Genomic DNA, 24,431 nt, shown 5'->3' on the forward strand with positions numbered 1-24,431 from the left:
ATGGTTTTTTAAAAGTCTTAACATGTTTGTAAGTGACTGATAAAAAAGTAAAATAAAAAGCAAATGTTTTATTGTTATTGATTTTTAGAATAAATAGAAAAACAAAACATGACACTCACAGCAATAATTTGAATAAAGCAAATGTTTGGGTGTATACAATCTTCTATATTGCGTCATATCACCTTAGAAAAGTCAAGATACACGCATATATATACGTATCATTTTTAATTATAATCAAATGTCCATTTGACTAACTTAAGTTTCTCTTCTGTAAAATGCATAATTCGGAGATTTAGAAACAATTCATACTGACGTTTATTAAAATAGACAAACATTTGTATTTTAATAATAGAATATAATGTGGACAAATACTTGCAGTATACATTTTACATAATATTATTCTTCGATATTTGAAAATTGTTTCAGAAAGCATTATTATGTACGTATACAAAATTTCACTTTAGTGTGGTAACAACCTAAACTACAACATACAGGATCTTTACGAGAGCTGTATTACACATGCATAATCACATACACAAAAAAAAGAAACGCAAACATTTCTGCTCAAATGATTACCTCGGTTTGTTAACTCGGATCTAGGTCGATATAGAAGGAGGATGAAGAGAACTATCTGATAAGGTCATTATGGTATATATTGCCGTTTCACAAACCAAAGTTCAAAAGTCTTATTCAGTTGATACGTCTGGCAATTACACATGGTAACAGAAAATCTAAGTTAACAATATGATTGAGATGATCTTAGTCGTCCTGGGAAACGTGAAAATGACTGTAGGAACAAAAATTGACTACCTTTTTGTTCCGGCTACTTCCAGTACCACATATCTTTGTCAATTATTCACACCGTGAGATTAGATTAACACATTTATAAACTTATCCTTTTTCAAGAGAAGTTTTGAAATATTCTATTGGAATTTTCTGTGAAGTATTCAAATTATCTGTTTACATTCTGCATCACTGTCACCTACAAAAAAGACATCATGACATTGCATGACAGATACTATGTTGCTATAATCTGTGGAAAAGAAGTATGAGGTACATTAGCTATTCCATGTAAAAATGGAAACGCACAATAGGCTTGTAACAACCGGACACGATCAAAACATCTGTGAAGATCATTGATGATCAATGGAGAACGTTGATCAAATACTTACATCAGTCTTGACAGTCGGTTCTATTTGATACTAAACTTGTTTTTGAAAATGCACTTCCGTTGAACGAAGGACTGCAGTTGTAACAAACGGCATGCCATACAAAAACAAGATATTCAAGTGGTTGATTTTACATCTTACTGCTCATTTATTACAAAGCTAGTTGCACAAAAGACAAAGAGACAAATGGTGACACTGACATACAAGCTGTAGGTCTGCTAAGACAGAACGTCGATATAAAAGTAAGCAGGAGAAGACCTCTCAGTAATAAAACAATAGTTAAAATTCCCAAACAATGCGGAAGTTCGCCTTGAGTAGCTATCACTATTATCGTTATCACAAGCATTATGTGCATGTATGATTTACAATTATTTATCTCATTTGTTTAAATTTATATTTGGTTGCAAATTCACGTGATAATTATGTTTATTTTCATAACGTGATAATGAAATGAAACTTTGATATTGATTACATATATACATATAGATGCACTGCAATGGTCATACATATTTGTTAAATAAAAATCTGAAAAAGTTTACAGAATAAAAATGAAGTTTGATGATGTTTTAAAAAAGATTGGAGAATTTGGTACATACCAGAAAGTGTTGTATGTTGTAGTATGTTTGCCAGCTATCAACTGTGGAATACTTATGCTGATTTCTGTGTTTGCATTAGGAGTCCCCAAGCACAGGTGACTGGATATCAGTTTTATCAAAATCTAGTTATTTGCATAATCATTAAATCTTTCTTATATAACAACCGTTGATAGAATTTTTGTCAGGGAAACATATTTTTATTACATGGCAATGTTTGCAATATCTTACTACACGTATACTTTATAACATTGAACAAATTCTTTACCGGATTTTTAAAATCGTGTTCCATATTTACTTCTATATCAAGAAGCTTACTTGATTCAAAATATTTCTTTATACTTTTACAGTATTACTTTTATGCATGTGAGAAGTTTCATCTTTATATTAGATTACACTAGATTATATTACATTAGATTAGTTAAAATACGTCAATTTTTCTTCGTAAATGTATTCTGGTTTACTCTATGACGCAAAAGTGCATCTGATAGAAATGCACTATGCACTGTGCTTCGTGTGTTCCTTCAAATCAAGACACTAGTTTCATGTTTTTCTATGCAATGGCCCATGAAAGTCCTTATAAAGGAATCTGATCCATTTTTATCAACATATAGAAAGACAAGTTTACACGTAATCTGCTGAAACCAATAGTGAATACATTTTCCAACCAGTCTAGATTAAAGCCAAGCCATCCTGCACACCCGTTCGGTCTGACAAGACTTGATACTGTAGGTAACATTTTGATGTCCAAATCCCCTAAACTTGGAATAAACGGTAACAATATAATAATATTCAAGCAGTGATATTTTTGTTTCATTTTAGATGTGCAATACCAGGATACGACAATGACACATACGACGCCTGTTCGATATTGGTTAACGAAACAATCCCTCTATCGAACGATCCAGATTTGAAATATAACGCATGTTATATATTCCCTATGAATGTCAGTAACTATGACAACTACAGCTATCCAATAAACGCAACTTCCCATAAATGTGACAAATGGGTATATGACAAATCAGAATTTGAAGAAACCCTCACAACAGAGGTAACGTAGAACATTGCTCATAAAATGTATATTCTTTACGTCCTTATATCTCTTAATACAACGTTACTTTTTGTTAATGTCTGAATCATTCTTTAACTAATTTAAAACATAACATTGTATATCATATGTATATTTATAAAGGTCAGTTTTATTCAAACAAATTTACAGAGAAAACTGTCTGACAATTTAGGATAAACCTCTGCAGGGTATTTGGTACGCGATTAATATTTGAGGCAAGGAGGAGCACATGACCTGTGTTCGGTACATGGAGTAGCACGTGATCTGTAAACCGTACATGGTTTATTTACATTTGCGAAAACCTAGCTAAATACCGTTTGCCGGTACACCTATATTTTGCATTGCTGGAGAATATATATACAATGTATATATAAATGGTTTGGAAATTATTTAATGATGTTTATTTTTTTTAGTTTAATCTTGTTTGCGAAGATGCCAAAGTCACAAAACAGACAGTTATCAAGACGCTATTCTTTGCTGGATTTCTGGTTGGCTCTATCGGCTTTGGATTTTTATCAGACAGGTCCTTTTTATCTTTCAGTTGTAATAATCTAGCAAACTAGATGCAATCAAAAGATTTGTGAATTATAATAGTTAGTATCAGCAATACATACGTAGAGAATATTCCATGAATGTCTCTTTTGATGGTCGCATCGATCGAGTGTAAATACAAGTTTAGGAAATCAACAAGAGCGGTACTAATATGCGTGGAGAAAATTTGAACCCAAACGAAATAATTATTTTACTTCGTTACTTTAAGATGATAATTGTATAAAGTTGTTGGACCTAGGGCGGTGGTGTTGGTAGTTTACCCCCGGGATAATGGCAGTAAAGTCACATTTAATTCACCACAGCATAGTTTAGCTACCGCGTTGTTCCTGGACAGACTCCCCAGCAGTTTACCAGTAAGAGTTGCCTTCACTTCGAAACGAACTGATAACTTCTGAACCCAACGTTTGTTGATGATATTGATAGCTTTAAAACCTTTTACATGGTAAATTCAACGCAATGAAAATTCAACGAAAACGTTTTTTTTTTGTAGGCCACAGTTTACAATTGTTAGGTGAAAATATGTATCATCTTTTTGATGAATTGTTTATATTGTTTATTTATAATTAAATTTCTCATCATTGTTTATTCATGTTCGTAAAGACAGTTTTTAAAAATATTTAAAGTGACAAGAACTCCATCAATTGCTTTCTTTTTAGTTTTTTTGAAGTGCTTGATAATGTCCGTAAACAAGTGTGCTTAAAGGTATTCATATCAGCAAACCAAAGCATTCTGAAATATAAGTATTATTTAGAGAATGTCAATATAAGTTCCCATTTTTTATTTGAACTATGAAAATGTATGGCATATCACACAAAAATTATGCTTACTCCACGCAAACCCATCGCAGAAATTTCTGAAGTGTTACAATATGCCGCCGCGACACTCAACCCGGATATTTGCATTTTTTTCTGTTGAAAATGCCACATCTTTATTATAAAATATATAGCCATGTAATACCGATTATGAAATGTCTGAAAAAAGTCATAATCCAAACAATTTATTTGTAATGTACATAAATACATGTATTTAACATTATAATTGTTGTTTTATTAATAATCGAAAATGATCGAATGATAAAAATGTTACTGAACATTTTTTTTTTATTTTAGGTTTGGTAGGAAAAACACATTGCACAGTTCATTCATGTTGGTAGTGATGTCAGGCATAACAATTTACTGGGTCAAGTCTGTAACACTGTATATTATACTTAGATTTCTAGTTGGGGCCGCCTGCGCTGGAATATTCCTTACATCATATGTTATAGGTATATAAAAATATTATTTTAATCTTAATGTCCATTAGATAAATAAATAAATAAATAAATAAATAAATAAATAAATAAATAAATAAATAAATAAACAACGATTCTACTTGCTTAGGATAAAATTTCTAAAGTAAATTTGTTAGATTGTCTTTCCTATTTTGACGAATTCCAAAAAGAAAACGCGCGGTTTTAAATTTTCAACTTGTATTTGTGGCAGGGATGGAAATGGTTGGACCGTCAAAACGATTGTGGGCGGGGACACTTATCCATACGTTCTTCGCAATTGGTCATGTTACTTTAGCGGGCATGGCTTACTTTGTACGAGACTGGAGAAATTTAGAATTATATGCGGCGATACCAAATATTGTCTATCTGGCATATTATTGGTAGATGTTGTCTTTTACTTGCACCCTTATGTTAATATAAAACATAAAACATGTTTGTGTCGCCGTTATATGTCGCAACGCCGCTAAATGTTGCACTTGCCACTAAATGTCGCACAATTGCCGCTAAACGCTACCGTTAAATGTCGCAAGATGTAAATTAATATTTAACTTATGTTAGCTAGTATTATTATAGCTTTTACATTTATTATTGAATATAACGTCTGGGAATGCCCTTTTTCATCTGGCTACAGACTAAATATCCCTTTTGAAAGTCAGTTGTGACGAAAATAAAAGTTTGACTGATAAAGGTTTATGTGTGCAAGAAATTTCCATCTGATTGCACAGTATTTGTTAGTTTGAGAGTGACTCTATATTCTTGTACAAATCGAATAAATTCTGTATAAACTTTATGCGCTACATGTTATAATACTCGTCTCTAAGTATGTTGCGGTGTATGCTGTTCTTAAGTTAAGAAATACTAGTGTCTGTCTATTTGCACGACACTGCTAAATTGCGATTGTACTGTAAAAATTGTTCTTCAATTGAATATGAATATCGACTTGACGTATACACGGGATGGAACCCCATATGCATCTCAAAATTAAGCATCGGTAAAAATTATATGTGAATTTCCGCTAATTCAGATGTGCGCTATAACTCGATAAGTCATGGAGAAAATAGGTCAATCACAGGGTACGTTTTCGACATTTTAAACAGTTATATAAAATTCAAAGCTTTTTTTACACTCCTGACTTTCCTCTTTATTTCTTTATTTTATTTAATTTTTATTTTATTTCTTTCTTTATTTTTGTTTAGAGTTTTATGAAATCTTCATCGATATTTTTTTCCGTCGTGGGTTCTGGTGTGCCAAAAATATGCAATTCGTACGAAGAAAATGTTGGACTCCAAATACAGAGTTTTGACAAAATCTTACACACAAATTGAAACATTTATTGAGATTGGGCAAAAAATAAAGGAATTGATGGTCAAAACTCCATTCGAGCTTCATATGTGCTGGAGAGAATTCAGCAGAAGATAAAAACAATATAACTTTCCAAATTGGCTAATGATAATAACTTTGTTTCACATAATGTGATAAGATATATGATATTTTAAGTGTACCCGGGATTAGCATATGCTCCATATTATTGGGCGCCCTGGTACATGTGCAGTAAAACTGCTAAAATAAAGAGTTTTTCTAGTGTTTTTACTATAATAGAATATACTTCCCTATCTTCAGGTTTTATCGTGGCTCAAAACCTCGACACGTAGGTTGTTAAATGAAAACACGTTTGTGTGCAAAAGCCTGATTGGATGAGTAATTGGACATAAATGATGGTTAAAACACGATAAGAATGTCCATCCCTGAAAACAACCAATCATTTTGTGGTCAAAACAAAGCCTTCCTAGCAGATAGATTGGTAGCCCCAATCTTTTTAAAATACGCGACATTAGCCACGAGTTTATCCTGAATTTAAATCTTGCGACAATTAACGATAGTGTTGCGACATTTAACTTAATAGACGCTGGGCTAGCATAACCCCCCCTTACCCCCCCCCCCTGGGTATTTTTGTACACCTATATAGTATTGAAGCTTAGGGTATGTGCTATTGATTGGCACTTGTTGTTTAGCTGAAACGTTTACCATGAATCCAATAGAACTAGTTGATTATCTCCCCTTGAATCATATTTTTTCTATATAAGTTTTGTAAGATTTCTTCAGATATCTTCTCTATGACAGAGTAAATTTGTGATCTTTAACATTATTTTGAGTTGTAAATATATGTTTTATGTTTTATACAAAAAGTTTTAAGTTTTAACATAAAAATAACATAATTAATGGTGTCAGCCATTTTAAAATGGCCACCAATTATTGAACAGATAAACAATTCATAACAATATTTAATGTGTTTAAACCCATTTATACATTGTTTGATGTAATTATAAATTATATATGATATGCTCAGTGAAACTAACTCTATTCTAGGTAGAATTTTAAATGTTATGCTCTTGAATATTATTTCAATTTTAGAGAGATATGAACCATAAATATTTGGAGTCGATTTGAGCTGCCTTTAAAGTTCGATAAGATACTTTTAATTGAATTTCATGCGAATATTGACTTTTTGTGCTCTCTAGAAACTTAATATACTCTCACTTATATGAAAAACAATTTGAAAAGTTGGTAGTAGAATTCTCTGTTCCGTTCTGTTTCTGTATATCCATATGACTATAATGAATTGTAGAGCTTACCCGCACCACAATGACTATTTGACAGAGGCTGCTCGTTGAGTTTCACCAAAGGAAACTGTTCTTACTCTTATTTTATTTTAAATGACTTAGCCTTTTGTTGGTAGTTTTTTATTATTATTAGAATAATAATTGGAATTACTGTATTACATTTCATTATCATTGTTACTCCCCTTTAAAAAACATTATAAAGTTACTTCCCCTATTTTCATTGCGCCATTAGAAAAAAAAACAGATAACAGTTTGCTTTAGTAATAGTATGCTTTTCCCTTAAAATCAATTGTTTTAGAGTGATTTTGTTGAATAAATCTTTATTGAAATGCAACACAGCATATGACAGCATAAGACACTGATGAATCATTTCGGACATTGTCAGTCATACTCTCAGATTTTGGAGTTGGAAACTGTGTAACAGTACTCTTGATCAGGACATTGTTCTCCCTGATGCAATATCTGTAAAAGCAATTTCATAACACATTTGTCCTGGGACCATTTCCATCTAATCCATCTAAATAACAACCCATACTGCACACAGAATTGTTTTTCAAGAAAGAGAACAGCCGTAAGATGATGATGATGACACTAAAAGAGAACAAACATCCACTAATATATCAAATATACAGGCGAGTAAGGCATGCACTGTTAAATACAATCCTGAAGAATTGGCTGAATGCTTAATTACTGGGAAATAAGAACCATTTATCAATATTTATAAGTTTCGACAAAGGAAATGTTTCGGGTTTTGCTGTTAAATCTGACTTTCTCTGGTTCATGTGTACATGACAAGCAGATTGTTCCAAGTTGGACTGGCTGGATATCTCTAACATCTGAGTTGCATGATCAAACATCCTCTACAGAAGAGTACATGTCTACCAATGTACTTTAATTGCCCAAAGTACAAAAAATGCAACTGTTAAGAAAATTCTAGAAATTTCAAGTGTTTCAAGAGCTGTAAACCAACAATACACATTTGTGACCTTTGATTTGGCTGCTGCTAAAAGGCATATTCTACAGTATGGAAAATCCGACTAAGTACAGTGATACTATCATACATTAAGGGGCTTTTCGTTTGCTAGATTCATACCTAGGGGCGATTGGCAAACGACTTTGTGAAAGTGGTTTCTCAGAAATCCTGATAGAGAAGAGTGAATGTGTTAACGTGTTTACAGTAGAAGCTCTCGAAAGATTGCTTTTTGAAGATTTTGTAGCACTAGTTATCCAAATCCACAACTCTAGTGCATTGGAAGATATCAACCAAGCGTTAAATGTGCTTGCTGAGAATCAAAGAGGTGAACACCTTGAAGATGTGTTAGCTAATGATTCTGTCATTGTACTTTACAAGAGGTATCAAGAGTTCACGGAAGACGTCGGAAAAGGTCACTTAGGGAAGACAGCACAGATTTGAAGGGATTTATTGTTAAGATTTGGCTGCTTCTTCGTTTTATGAGAGCAACGAAGGAAAATGATCTTGACCTATACATATTAACATTATAAAATATATTACAATTATTCTTTGCATATGATCATCAAAACTATGCAAAATATCTATTTGTATATGTTCTTACGGTGATAAATTGATTCAACACACTAGATCAAGAAAGCTTCTTCAAAATAACGGTTTCTGTAATGCTGTTAATGTAACTATTGAGCAAATAATAAACAGATGTGCAAAGTCTCGTTGAGGCATAATAGGATTCAGCAGAAACTTTGCTGCCTACTACAGATGGAGTCAAACACAACACTCGAAAGCCAGCTATGTTGAGGCTACATTCCGCATGGCGAGCATATCGGCGGATTCTTCCACACACATTGGTACACAACCAGCAAATATAGCTGCATTTGAAAAAAAATGTCACGAAACTCAAAGAATCAATAACTAACTTTATGAATCCATTTGCAACAGATAATTGGGATGTTTAAGTTTAGGGTCTCCTGCACCAGAGGAGATCGAAAAGAGTCTGTTTGATGCCTATACCAAAATGGACTTGAAGCACACAAAAAGCTCCCCCAAGAACGTCTGGTTGATAAAACTGTTAGTTTTTATGCTCCACTGAAGAAGCAAAACTGAAAAACCTTTGCCGATACAAAGAAAGTTAAGAAAGAGACATAAACTCAGAACAATCTTGTTGAAGTTAAGGCCGCTGGCAATGTCTTCGGTCAGCATATCATGTTATCAGAAGAAAATGACATTATCCTTACAAAGCCCCTTATGTACCCACTTGGACCAGTGCCTTGGTCTCTTAGCTACAGCAGATAACTTACCAACAAAGACTGCCAAGGCAAAACTAATGCATGATCTCGAAGGCGATTATACAATGAACAGAGACCAGGTAACAAAAACATAAGATTGGTATTAGAGGAATTGTCTAAAGATAAATATGCAGGGAAATTGGACGGAAGGAGAATCTTGTGCTTGTGAAGAGACATGTGTTTATTTCATGCTTTCCAGTGTTTTATTGTAATATATCAGATGATTATATTCTGATAAACCACTAGTGAAATTTAATATGAAAAAGGCAATTAAAGCCTCAAAGCGAGCTCGATGTACTTTTAACGTGAAATAGTATGAAATAATCGCTCATTTTTATTTCAAATGCAGTGATGGGTTCGTGTGACGTTACACGTACTGTGTTAAATATGGCTCCGCCCCTGTCGTTAAATGAATAACGAGTTTTGAAAACGATGATTTGTTTATTTTATTTCACTCTATAATTTTTCAATCGAAATAAAGATTATTAAAAGTGAAATAAATGTAAAACTTAAAACGTTTGCGACATTAAAATAGCGTACTTGATTTGTTTCTTCAACTCTTCAAATCATATCTTGAAAATAGAACACAGTTTATCAAATATGGAAATAGTCATTCAAATAGTGGAACAGTGAAATCAGGGGTCCCTCAAGGGTCTATATTAGGCCCTTTACTTTTCATTTTCTACGTTAATGATATGCCATTTAGTACAACACACTCTAACATAGACATGTATGCTGACGATACAACTATGCATGCATCAAATAAAAAAATTGAAGTGATTCAGAGAACTCTGCAATGTGATGTTGATAATATAAGCAAATGGTGTAAATTAAACAACATGGCAATAAATCCGAAAAAGACCACTTGCATGGTAATAGGGTCAGAAAATAAATTAAAATCAAAACCTTCTTTAGATATAAATATAGAAGGTACATGCCTAAGTCAAACGAAATCACAGAAATTATTAGGTATTTACTTAGATGAAAACTTAAAATGGAATGTTCAAATAAAGCACGTCTGTAATAAATTACAAAAACAAATTGCTCTCTTAAAGCGTATATCGTACTTTTTATCCGCTGAAATGAAAGAAATGTTTTACAATGCTTATATTTTACCTTGTTTTGATTATTGTTGTATTATATGGAGTACTTGTAATAAAACTGAATTTGAAAAAGTGAATAAACTGCAGAAACGCGCAGCAAAGATAATATTGTGTAAACCAGTTAAAACGCATTCTTTACAGCTTTTCCTTAAATTAAACTGGTTAACTTTCGAAAATAGATGCACATATCATACAGCATTATTAGTATTTAAATCTATACAAGGATTGACTCCTTCCTACATTTCAGATATCATAGTGTTTTCGAAAAATCAAACGTATACACTTAGATCAACTACAAATAGAAACATAATACATGTAAGATCTAATACGAAATATGTTAAAAGAACTTTTAGAAATAATGCAATGCAAGTATGGAATAATTTACCTTTATATATTAAAGAGTCTTCGTCTCTATATGCTTTTAAAAGAAATGTGAACAAATATTTGATTGATATACAATTTAAATGAATCTGATGTATGCATGTGTCTGTCAATTTGAATGGTGTTGTTTATGTTGTTTTTAATATGTGTGTACATATTTGTGACTTTCATTATCTTGTTTAATTGAAGGCCATATTGTAAATAAGATTTGTATTTCTTAATATGTTACCTTCATGAAATAAAGTGTTTATTATTATTATTATTTGTTTTGCACGTGCTGTTTGGCGCTACATTGTGACGTCACGTAAACAATACTTTAAACGTCTGTACAGCGTTAACGACTGAATAAAAGATATTGGTGTTCGGATTCATTTTCTAAGTTAGACCATTTTCTTTCATTCTAAATAGTTTTCACAACAAAATTCGACAAAAAATTGTTTTAATTTATCAGATTTTTCAAACAAAATGGCGCCTTCAATTTTCATTTTACATTTCCGTTCGATATTTTATCGACAGCTTCCGTTATTCTGGTTTCCTGTCCAATTATGGTTCCCATAGACGTGCGCGGGTGACCAGTCTACACATCCGTTTTCAGTCAGAATTCCTCAGTTTTTATCGTTATCTTTAAATTCGAAAGGTTGCGATGTGTCCAATTCGGTACTTCGAACGAAAGTTTTCAAAACCATCACTTAGCAGGTACTCGCGTTACCGTAAAGCTCGCTTTGCGAGCAGGCCCCTCGGGCCAGCTCGTCGAGCTCGCTATTACAGCAAAACAAGGCTATAATATGAAAAAGGTAAAGCCTCAAAGCGAGCTCGATGTACTTTTACGTGAAATAGTATGAAATAATCGCTCATTTTTATTTCAAATGCAGTGACGAGTGCGTGTGACGTCACACGTACTGTGTTAAATATGGCTCCGCCCCTGTCGTGAAATGAATAACGAGTTTTGAAAACTTTGATAAAACTTTGTTTATTTTATTTCACTCTATATTTTTTCAAGCGAAATAAAGATTATTTAAAGTGAAATAAATGTAAAACTTAAAACGTTTGCGACATTAAAATAGCGTACTTGATTTGTTTGTTTTGCACGTGCTGTTTGGCGCTACATTGTGACGTCATGTAAACAATATTTTAAACGTCTGTACAGCGTTAACGACTGAATAAAAGATATTGGTGTTCGGATTCATTTTCTTAGTTAGACCATTTTCTTTCATTCTAGATTGTTTTCACAACGAAATTCGACAAAAATTGTTTTTATTTATCTGATTTCAAACAAAATGGCGCCTTCGATTTTCATTTTATCGACCACAGCTTCCGTTATTCTGGTTCCCTGTCCAATTATGGTTCCCATTGACGTGCGCGGGTGACCAGTCTACACATCCGTTTTCAGTCAGAATTCCTCAGTTTTTATCGTTATCTTTAAATTCGAAAGGTTGCGATGTGTCCAATTTGGTACTTTGGACGAAAGTTTTCAAAACCATCACTTAGCAGGTACTCGCGTTACCGTAAAGCTCGCTTTGCGAGCAGGCCCTTCGGGCCAGCTCGTCGAGCTCGCTATAAAATATAATTTTCACTGTAGCCGGACTATATCTAAGTGCGAATGAATAGAAAATCATAACGAAATGGAATAACAGGCAGAAATAAATGCTGTCATGCGTAAATTTTGCTTCTTTAGGAAAAGAAAGTCAATGTCACCATACATCATGTTAAAAATGTAACAAAATTAGACAAAATTTAACAGAACTATATTTCAAAATTAATGATGTGACGTCATGATGTGATGACGTCACAAAGGAGAATGCGCGACGTTACGCGGCAAAATCAGTAAAAAATACTTAAAATCACTTAAAAAGCATGAAATAAAAAGAAAATTTATTTGTTTTACATATAAGATTGAAATATATTTCATTCGTGAACACCAGCTATTATATTTTCACTCGTGGCTACGCCACTCGTGAAAATATGGCATCTGGTGTTCACTCAGTGAAATTATATTTCAATCTTACATGCAAAACAAACAAATATCCTCTATATGCCCCCAAAGTAAAGATGGAAAAGTAGAAGTAATACCGATTCCAGATCTACATATTTCTCAGGAGGAAGCCGATACCAGAATTATGCTACATATGTTACATGCGGCTGAAAATGATGACAAAGCAATAATTGTACGATATCCTGATACTAATGTTATGATATAACTTCTAACGTAAGCACAGTCTATCATCAGATTTATACTATTTGACACTGGTGTGGCTAATAATAATAATAGAAGACTATTGAAAGTAAATAAAATCATTGATAGACAAGGAGAAGATCTTTGTAAAGCATTGATTGGGCTACATAGTTTCACCGGATGTGATACCACGAGCCCTTTTTCATGAGGGGGAAAATTAAAGCCGTAAACATTTTTTTATATATATCCTGAATATATACTTATAACCAGTCTTCAAGAGAATGGGCAAGAGTGTTGATATTCAAGAAGAAGATTTCAAAATTCTAGAACAGTTTGTTTGCATTTTATAAAGGAAAGACAAATAAAGTGACATAAATAAGTTGCGCGTGCACATTTTCAGACAAAATTTAAGACCAAATGCAGACATACTTACAATTACCTATGTTATTGACTTGCGTTCAATACCACCATATCTTTCCACATAAAAGATGCATATTTTTAGATAAAATTACCAAATATTTGTGTGGTGAAATGCCTTTTGTCAATACCAACTATTCCAAGTCCTGATAGATATGGTCGGAATACTGGTATAACCGGAGGTCTCACATATACATTGTACCTGAACAGAAGAAAATATACTACCACCAGGATTAATTGAACTCATAGCTAATAAAAATGCTAGTGAAGTGTTTAGAAGATGATTAAAATGAAGAAGGTGATCTAGAGGAAAATTGAGATGGAAATTTATATTGATGTAAAATTTTCGAAGAAGATTTCAAGTAATAATTAATATGTGACTAAAATGCTGTATTGCAAAACATTGGAAGGGGGGGGGGGGGGTAAATTTATATTCTTTAATAGCATTATCATTAACCCAAATTGAACAACAAAAAGTCTATTTAACTTCTATAATATTTATACAAACAACTTTTTATGATTAAGTGATGTTTTGCTTTTTTTAAAAACAAAACCACAAAGTTTATGTTAAAATGTTAATAAAATAAGAGGAAAATGGCGGCCATTTTGAATTTGGCGGCCATTTTGAAAAGTGATAACATCAATTAATTATGAAGTAAATCATTTTAGAGACCTTGTCTATGATCTAAAACAAAAACCGACTACATAACGATTCATTTGGTTAAAAAATTAATGGTTATTTCAATTAGGCTGTTTATTAAAAAATTGTGACAGGGGCAGATAATTCACATTGGCTTGTGTCTTAATGGTAAACGTTTCAGTCAGACAACAAGTTGCAAATGTCTTCCTATATGTTTATCTTTAAAAGTACATGGGTCCCATAAAATACCCAGAGGGGGTAACCTTTTCCATTTCCAGCTCATACTCTATAACCATTACGACATTTAACGGCAGACGATTTTGCGACATATAACGGGGTTGCGATATTTAAAACAAAAACCTCTATGATGGTAAGGCCTTTTAAAATATTTGAGTACTATAAAATGTGAGTTAGATAATCTCCGCGAATATTGACAATCAAACTACATGTATTATAAAGAATAAGTGCATGGTGGGGATAGCACATGACATGTTTAGGCTGGCCTTAATAATCCCTCACTAAATACAAAAGTTTTTTTTAAGGAATCAATCATTTTAAAGATATAAGTATATATACATTTATGTATATATGATATTGTAACAATAATGTGCTCAATGAAATTTACTTTCAATATTTTCTAGGTTAATTCCAGAATCTCCTCGATGGCTTTTGGCAAATGGCAGAAGAGAAGAAGCAGAATGTGTGTTACGTAAAGCTGCCAAAATAAATGGTGTAAGACTTCAAAATGGACGGTTTTTAGACAGATATAACGAAAATGAAGACTCGGGAAAAGTTTGGCATCTTTTTCGGTCAAGGGTTATGACCATTCGCACATTAGTCATATTTTTCAACTGGTTAGTATTGTTATTTCCTGAATTGTTTTCTTTGTAGCTTTTATTTTCAAGCAGTAACTCAAGTAATGATAATAAATTTGAAAAAAAGGACTTTTAATGAAATGATGTTAACGTTATCTATCATTCTGTTTATATAGTCATAGATCGTTCAATGCCCTAAATGTTAAATTAGTTACAATATACATGTACTACATTTGATATAATTTTGAATAAGGTTGAGGGCAAAGTTTCTTAATGATTGTCTTGATATTTTGTCACAAAGACCAAAGACAATATGACAAAAAGTTTTGCCTAGTTGTAGCCAGAATATGATATTTAAGATCATGTTGCAAATTTGCTTATAGTCGTCAATAACTGATTTATGCCTGTTTGAATAAAACCTTTTGTAATGAAAAATGCTGTTAAGAACATTTAAAGAATTTGTCATATACACTGTCATAATAAAACAATCACTGTGAAATAACACAATCGAATATGATACAACAAACAAATCACAATTATATAAAACAAGAATGCTATTGTTATACGGGTTTCGATGCGCGCCCCTTTTTGGAGATAGGCTAGAGGACTGATAAATAAAAATCCAAGATTTAAATTTTGAAAAACAAGTTCTTTATTCTGTGACAGTCAAGATGGAATATCTTTTATTACAATACATAATAAATAATTATAATAATTATTCAGTAATTGTAATATTTAAATTAACAAATACATGATTTGGGGAATTTAACAATAACTCGCTTTGTTACAAGAAGATACCGAGATCTTGGTCGATGATAAAAAGCCTAATCAACCGATTCTTATAAAATGAACTTTTACATAGCTTTGAATTGAAACTGATGACTGAATACTACTTGAAACTATATCAATATAAATTATGTGAAAAATTGTACTTATGGAACAATTTATTAATAACTAAAATAAAAGTATTTTATTTACAAATTAATATATATTATACGGAAGCTTATCAGGGCCTGCACTTATCTAAAAGTTTCACGTCATGTAAACCTGTTTCTTCTCGTTTTGACCAAAAACATTCCATGAAGAGGTTATGATTAATACGTAATACATAAAACATTCCATGAAGAAGTTATGATTAATACGTAATACGTACAAGTTTTTAATCATTGCAAAAAAACTTTGTTGAATTACGTGAGCTATTTGTCAATGCGAGTAACGTCTTTGCGTCTTACTAAATATTTCAGCAAAGTCGTGAAATCAAGAAGTTTCGACAGGATTTTTGTCGAAGAGACAAAAGCTTCAAACATATCGAGAAAAAATCAGTTGCAATGCCTAAAAGCTTCTCATCTTTGTCAGTAAATTTTATTGCGAAATGCAAAAACATCTTATCATTGCGAATAAAAATAAGTCGACTTAGCGCAAAACATCTCTCCAACTGTAGGCCCTGATACGCTTCCGTAATATTAAGTAAAGAATTGAGATTTAACAATTCGTATAAAGCAAAAACTAAACTTTATACATTATTTTATGACAATTTAATTTACATCTACAATAAGAAATATTCCAAGATCTCAGTTATTTAAGTTACAATTATATAAAATACAATGCTTATTTAATATGCAAAGTATTGAAAAATGTGCAAAATATAAAATTAAAACAAAACTTGAGAGAAACTACGGAAGCGTATCAGGGCCTACAGTTGGTGAGATGTTTTGCGCTAAGTCGACTAATTTTTATTCGCATTGATAAAATGTTTTTGCATTTCTCAATAAAATTTACTGACAAAGATGAGAAGCTTTTAGGCATTGCAACTGATTTTTTTCTCAATATGTTTGATGCTTATGTCTCTTCGACAAAAAAACTGTCGAAACTTCTTGATTTCACGACTTTGCTGAAATATTTAGTAAGATGCAAAGACGTTACTCGTATTGACAAATAGCTCACGTAATTCAACAAAGTTTTTTTGCAATGATTAAAAACTTGTACTTATTACGTATTTTTTATTACATGCTTTTCGGTGGTTTATAGAAATATATCAGTGATATAAAACTGGTTATTTCACTGTTTGAAACAGTGAAATTACCACTTTGATAATTTCACTGTTTTGAATTTAAGCCCCTTACCTTGTTTTAGTGAAATACAAGCGTGCACAGTACTGGGTTCCAACTTAATGACGTGACGTCGTAAATGACGTCACGTTGTATTATTATTTGGCGCGCTTTTTATTCAGTATTAGGTTTAATGTCTTTTTAAAACGTTTCTTTGCATATAATAAAAAGAAAATTTGTTTAGTTTAGTGTAAGATCGAAATATATTTCACCTTGTGAACACCAAAAGTTCATATTTCACTCGTGGCTGCGCCACTCGTGAAATATACCTTTTGGTGCTCACTAGGTGAAATATATTCCGATCTTACACTGAACTAAACAAATGTCCTCTATATCATAACGTCTTCATGGAATGTTTTATGTAATACGTATTAATCATAACGTCTTCATGGAATGTTTTTGGTCAAAACGAGAAGAAACAAGTTGACATGACGTGAAACTTTTAGATAAGTGGAGGCACTGATAAGCTTCCGTAGGTAAATGGTAAATACGTCTTCTTCTGTTGGCAGGCTGGTTGTCGCACTGGTGTATTATGGGCTTTCATTAAGTGCAAACAAACTTGGTATTAACGTATATCTCGACTTTCTGTTGCTAAGTTTGTGCGAATTTCCTGCATGTGCTCTTTGTATTTTACTCTTCAATCGAATCGGACGTAAAAAGCTTCATATGATGTTTATGGGTGTAGGCGGCCTTGCATGTATTGGTACAGTGATATCAAAAGGTAATTTTTGAAGAAACGAAAGAGTTATCACTCATGATATTTTCTCTCTGAGAAGTAAAACAATTAAATCAAAATGACGTAAGAATAAGCTTTGAGAACAAATATTGATACATATATTTTTAGTTTTAAAGATATTTTTCTACACTTTATATGGCCCGGTTTTATGGCTATATTGCAAACAACTATTATATCATGTCAAGTATCTTTATAACGAACCTATAATACTGAAAACTTCCTCTATTTGATAAAAAGTATTTAATTCGTAAATTGACAGCAGTCGTTTATATGTTTGTTTGTTTGTTTGATTGGGTTTTTCGTCAAACCGACACAGTACTGTATAGGTCATTTGGCGACGTTCCAGCTTTACTGGTGCAGGAAGACCTCAGGTACAGACGTTTATATAGTAAATAATCATTAATATGTGTTCTATAAAATATAACCTCTTTGCAATATAAGTGATATATAAGCTAGTTGTGAAAAAAGAGATCTTTACTTTAAATTGAATTTTAGCTTTACACTATTCCATCTTCGTTATATTACTAGAAGATATGTATTTTTCCTTTGATACTACTTCAGAGTATGGGGATAATAATGCAGCAATAGCACTTTCTTTGATCGGGAAAACTGGCGCAGCCGGAGCCTTCGCTTCCATTTATGTATATTCAGCTGAACTGTTTCCAACAACTGTACGGAATTCTGGAATCGGGGCGAGCTCTTGTGCAGCGCGTCTAGGAGCGATGGCAGCGCCAATTATTGCTGATATAGTGAGTTAGTTAAATGTTTGTTTTACATTACTATCCACTGAATGCTTTAAAATGTCAATTGATTTTAATAATAAATGTCCGACTATATCAGTGGAATTTTACTTTAAAGATATTCTGCCTTATTTCAATATAGAATGGGCTGCTAAACACCGAGAGAGAAGACTGGACAATGGTTATATTTGGAAGTGCCAGTCTTGCTGCAGGTATATTGACACTACTGTTACCAGAAACTGTAAATAGAGCGCTTCCAGAAACCATCGAAGACGCCGAACGTTTCACTATGTGAGTAAAGTTTATGTGACTTTATGGACCTACTATATATCATGCAATATTAACATATATTCAGTCAAATATCGGCAACTAGTTGTATTCAAAAGCTGCCTTGGTGGTATTTGCCTATTCTAAACATGACATTTGTAAGTTTGGAGACGAAGGATATACGATGCATTAAAATGTTTCCTTTATGGTTCTACTTGTCATTGCAAACGTTGAACTTTCCCGTTTCTTTCCTCATTAGCCCGAGGTCCGTTGACATAACGTTCAGTTTCAATTACGTACAGCTCAAAGAAGTGTGTAAGAAATGCATTATACACAATGTTGACGTATTAATGATAATGGCATATTTAAAGGAACTCCACTGAGGTTTTTAGACATGATGAGACTGAAATTTTTTTTCCAGATAAATGTACCATTTGATGTAGGTTTAGACCACTAATCGTTTTGCAAAATTTCAGATCATTTGCACACTTCGTTTTTCCAGAATAATTATTCAATTAGTAAAAAATGTCACAAAATTAAGTGTTTAAACGCTTTTCACTCAAATCGGGCAAAGAAAAGCATAAAAATACGATTTTCAATTTATTTCTTAACTTTCTTTGCATATATTTCTGTTTAAAGTGCCTAAGCTCATTTATGTAAAAATTCAAATGTTATTTTTTTTAGGCGTTTTAAACCTCAGTGGAGTCCCTTTAACTTTCTAAACTCAATTATGATCAAAAGGTTGTGATTACCGTATGAATCTTTTATAAGTTTGCAATAATGCATTGTAACACCGCACTTTGGGGTCAAACGCACTTTGGGATCCGACCCCAAAGTGCGTTACACTTCGCACCGCACTTTGGGGTCAAACGCACTTTGGGGTCAAAATCGAGAAATTGACCCCAAAGTGCGTAATTATGCTACATATCAACGCACTTTGGGTTCAAAAGTTCTGAAGGTGTCAAATGAGTTCTGCTTAAATACTGAGTTCTGACTTATTTTCGATCTGCGACATTGAAATATTTGAGATGGAGTTCAAGATGGCGGTTTGATGCTTAAGTGATAAAAGTTTCATTAATTTTACCATCTGAAATATCTAAAATTGTGTCCATATAACAAAGTACTCTAGTACATAAATTGTTTGTGTATCCTAAAATTAAAAGATGCTGTAAAAAATATCATGTTCTGTCAGTCATTTACTTGATAACTTTTGTGCAATATTAAGCCCCATTTTAAATAAGATGGGGATGAAATAAAATGCAGTTAATATTTTTCCTAAAAAAACTATAAAATACTCTATTGCAATGTTCTGGTGAAATGTCCAGTTTCTAGACCAGACTATAAATAGTGATTTTTACAAAGACATTATTAAGTTTATCAACAAACTTAAGTTTTTTGTAAGCTCCGTAACAACCGTTCGCCAGAGGCTTTATAATGGGAAATCTTACATACTTCTTTAGAAAGGGCAAACATGAATTTTTGATGTTTAAATAATAGTATCAGAGATATTAAAGATACTTGTTACCTGAATAAAGTTACGATAAATGTGAAAAATTGTCACAAAAGTTGCAAAATACTAATTCACTCTAACTGTACTCCTTGCCAAAAAGCAACAGATGAAAAGGATGGTTCAGATAATTGTACTATTGAAGTACACCAAATTTAAAAAAAGCTTAAGAAATACAAATAAAAGCACAATGGGCCTTTAAAACGTTATTTTTATAATATCGGGGTGATCGGGACCCCACCATCCCGTCTGGACCCCCCCCCCCAGTGAGAACTTTACATTATTGTATTTTCTGATCGCAGATCAGGAAATACAATGCTGACATTCAATCTCTGGCACAGCGCTTCACGACAAACCTAACAACAAGTAGTTCTCAAAACAGCTTAAAATTAGCGATGTAAAAGAAAAAAATATTTTTATTTTGCTACAAGTATCAAACAAGTTTACAATGCATTAAAAGTTTAAAAGTAGTATTGGCTTATAGAATTGTCAATAAATGCACAATCACAAATTACACGGATGAATATCATTTTAATCAATGAAAATGCTATTTTTAGTGATGTCGATTACCGAATTCTTCAGATAAATCTGACTGTCGAGTAGTGGAATATATACATGTCAGACTGTTTTGGCGAGAAGATGTTTGCTAAATCATTTACATCAGTGTTAAATAACAGGTTTATCGTGAACAAAATACCTCGAAATTAATAAGGATAACAAAGTTGAAACCCTAAAATTCTATAGAATTATTTGAGTTTATTCAGGTTTTCTTCGTATAACTTCCCCGTGGTGCAGGGGTAACGTGCTCGTCCAAGGTGCGAGAGGTCTGGGGTTCAAATCCCAGTCGAGAAGCCACGATATGCAAGGATAAAGTGTGGCTGTCATAAGAAAATGAACATAAATGATTTTTGATGCAACTCTGGTCATGCATAATTCCGTATCTATCAAACTCAAACTGTTACAGTAAAAAATCTAAACGCAGTCGCTGCATCTCGGTGCCCTGCAAGATGAATTATAGTATATAAAAATAAACTTACACAGGAAAATAATACAGATATACAGTACGATTTAGTTGCAAAGATCAGAAGATACCACAGAGCTTGCAGCCCTTTGATTATGAATGTGTGACTACTTAAATAGTAAATGATATTTTTGTGTACTGCCTGTACGGACTACTACTTAAGGCCGGATATACACCTAATCAAGTTTCTTAAATGTCACATTTAGATAAGCTAAATAAATGGCCATTTCAACCTATAATCAGGCACAATTTTTACTGAAATGACTTATTAAGATTTACCAGAATTTATACTTTTGTCTATGCTAAGACTATTATATTTCTATAAAATGTAAAAATAAAATGATGAAATTAGTTGAAAACAATGGAGTTAATGAAAGGTGTACATTCTTTTGAAATAAATGGAAAATGTAAGAAAAAATATTTTGAGCTTATTAATTGATACAAATTCTTTATTTGATGAAAGTTCTTCACTCATTTAAAATCCCTATCGATTCTACTATAATTCAGGACACATATTTTTCCTCTATTCAATACCTTCATTTTTGTTTACCATTGGCTTTGACTACAATATATTATTTGAAACATCATGAGAATTCATTTTATTGATTGAATTTGTATGATCCCAAAGTTCGGTCGCTTGTCTGATGTTAAAAAATGCATATGTACCTGTTTAACGCACTTTGGGGTCAAAATTGGACCCCAAAGTGCGTAACGCACTCTGGGGTCGGACCCCAAAGTACGTAACGAACTTTGGGGTCGAACCCCAAAGTGCGTTTGACCCCAAAGTGCGGTGTTACAATGCATGATGCTCAAAATCTTTCAATATTTTATATCTTTATCAGTTTTCATGTTTTCAGGATGTATGTGCACGAAGAACAAATGAGACTGCTAGAACGATGATCCAGTTGGGGTTTTTATCTTATACTCAAACATGGAAACATTCTTCTATAATTCACAAATTAAAATTTTCAAAGTCATTGTTGACAAATGCTTAAGACCTTTGCAGATTTGTATTATTATTTGATGAAGTCATATGCTATTTGATCTGTTCGACATGGAAAAATTCTATAATGAGAAATTATGTTGACCTGTTTGGAATATGCCTGTATTAAACCACTCATTCTGGTGTTTGTTTTATTACCTAGATATGAACTATAAATATATAAGAAAAGAAATACCAGGCAAAAATTTGTAAACATTGTTTCCCGCATAAATCTGTCGAAACGCCTTTCATTATCAATCATGAGGACATTGTCGCCGCCAACATACACGTTCAAAGTTAAACAGGATGTTTCAGTCAAAGCCACAATTAAATCATGTTTGATATATGCATGTAGTTTTATTGTATACATGCCATCTTGTTAAACATACACATTTAAGTGCTTTCTCTTTAGATATGATTTAAATAAAACATTCCTCAGCCCAAAATATGTTTTTCATTATTTATACTGTAATTATAGTTATAATGGTTTTTTTTATTCTCGCTAAAAACATACTGAAACTGAAAAAAATGGTAATACTAGGACCTTACATATTCAAAAGATGCTGGTTAAATACAAGAAATCAACCCCATATTTTAATTGTCACGAAAAGGCCCCAGAAAAAATAAAAGCAGCTGTGATTGAAATATTGAAGAATTTTCCAATGAAATAGTGTAAGGATTGCTTTGTGTATTTGACTATCAAGATAATACTGTAGTAAGTTACTTTTATACATTTGTGACAATTTCAAACTGTTAAGCGGTCATACTAGTGACAAAATATTTATGTTACTAGCTTCCGAAACTATTAGATCAACAATGTCAGATGTCCAAAATGCTATCTATATCTTTTTGACAATATATGCTAGCCCTTTAAACGCAATGTAGAGTGAATTTATATAAGTGTGTAATGATAAGCACATGTATAATGTTGAATAAATCTTCAACAATTCTAAATAGACTTCGTATACTCTTCTTCTTCTTCTTACGTAACGTTAATCGAACTGAAGTCTAAGACTGAAATAGTTTTTGCCAGCTTGATATATTTTTTGTTAGCTGGGTTTAAGCATACACTGGCTTATCAACCGGATTTTTTTTCAGAAGTATATATACTCAATTTTCCGTAGCTGGCGGCAAGTCTTATTTAACATGATCTAGGAATGGGGGACACATAACCTTAAGAAGTCGTATTCAGGCTCGATTTCTTACATCCAGCACACCATACAACAGTGTCTATTTTATGAGGGGGGATGATTCACTCATAAGCTCAGTCTCCACTTTAATTTCTATTATTATTTTTATCGCTTAAAATAATATTTCTTTTTACCGGAGCGGATTTTCAAAAAAATGGATATTTTTTTTCATTTAACAATGGAGCGATTATTTACATTTTAAGTACTAAGATTATAGAAGATAAGATAATGTGAATTTTCAGGAAGTGTCCGATGATACGTCCCTAAATATCATTAACCTAACTTGTTTTGATTCTGAAACATTTATAGAAGCAGCAGCAGCACAACCATATTAACAACCAGAAGTAACAAATCTATCTGAAACGTTGTAGAAAAAAATATATTTTTACGTAAACGGGATTGTTATTTTATTGACTGTAAAGATCTATATTTTTATACTTCTGTATGTTTTATATATGTATTTATTTACAAAATTAACCACTGTACTCATACATACAATGTGCATTTTAAATTATAAACTTCCAATCATAGACCTTGGTGATGAACATGTGAAATGTTTATGCCAATTATTTTTTAACTTGTACATAACTTTCATAAAATACAAAGAAAACGACCTCCTTCATCAGAAAGCTTTAACAGAAGTAAATGAATTGAATCTCACAAATGTATACTCACAGCGTTAAATATTTACTGCTATTTTGATTAGGGGATTAACCGTTTCGTGCCTGCGCCATTCACTTTTAAGAATATATAAAGATAAAACTACATGGTAGTAGAAATATAGCTTTATAAACTTTAAAAACAAAATCGTTGTTCGA

The 24,431-nt window shown here is 32.3% G+C and overlaps 1 protein-coding gene and 1 long non-coding RNA gene across 2 annotated transcripts; both read left to right on the forward strand.

Annotated features, from left to right (window-relative positions):
• The first annotated feature begins 1,503 nt into the window (after positions 1 to 1,503).
• LOC132712903 (organic cation transporter protein-like) lies at positions 1,504 to 23,317 on the forward strand. Its single transcript, XM_060695339.1, has 10 exons — positions 1,504 to 1,860; positions 2,585 to 2,813; positions 3,245 to 3,354; positions 4,493 to 4,647; positions 4,865 to 5,033; positions 14,889 to 15,101; positions 17,680 to 17,891; positions 18,468 to 18,655; positions 18,789 to 18,937; positions 22,299 to 23,317. Exons 1-10 carry the CDS (start codon positions 1,718 to 1,720, stop codon positions 22,339 to 22,341), a joined length of 1,611 nt encoding a protein of 536 aa, XP_060551322.1. The 5' UTR covers positions 1,504 to 1,717; the 3' UTR covers positions 22,342 to 23,317.
• LOC132712904 (uncharacterized) lies at positions 10,095 to 10,729 on the forward strand. Its single transcript, XR_009623376.1, has 2 exons — positions 10,095 to 10,502; positions 10,547 to 10,729. It is a non-coding gene; the product is annotated as an uncharacterized LOC132712904 (long non-coding RNA).
• Positions 23,318 to 24,431: the final 1,114 nt, after the last annotated feature.

This window comes from Ruditapes philippinarum, unplaced genomic scaffold (assembly GCF_026571515.1).
Source record: "Ruditapes philippinarum isolate M1 unplaced genomic scaffold, ASM2657151v2 ctg1161_1_1_1_1, whole genome shotgun sequence".
Classification (NCBI taxonomy): Eukaryota; Metazoa; Mollusca; class Bivalvia; order Venerida; family Veneridae; genus Ruditapes; species Ruditapes philippinarum.

Excerpts from the sequence above, each read along its gene's own strand:
- LOC132712903 (XM_060695339.1), top strand. The coding sequence starts at position 1,718 with ATGAAGTTTGATGATGTTTTAAAAAAGATTGGAGAATTTGGTACATAC. Across the intron at positions 2,814-3,244 it reads AAGAAACCCTCACAACAGAG|TTTAATCTTGTTTGCGAAGA; the intron begins GTAACGTAGAAC and ends TATTTTTTTTAG. Across the intron at positions 15,102-17,679 it reads TTAGTCATATTTTTCAACTG|GCTGGTTGTCGCACTGGTGT; the intron begins GTTAGTATTGTT and ends TTCTGTTGGCAG.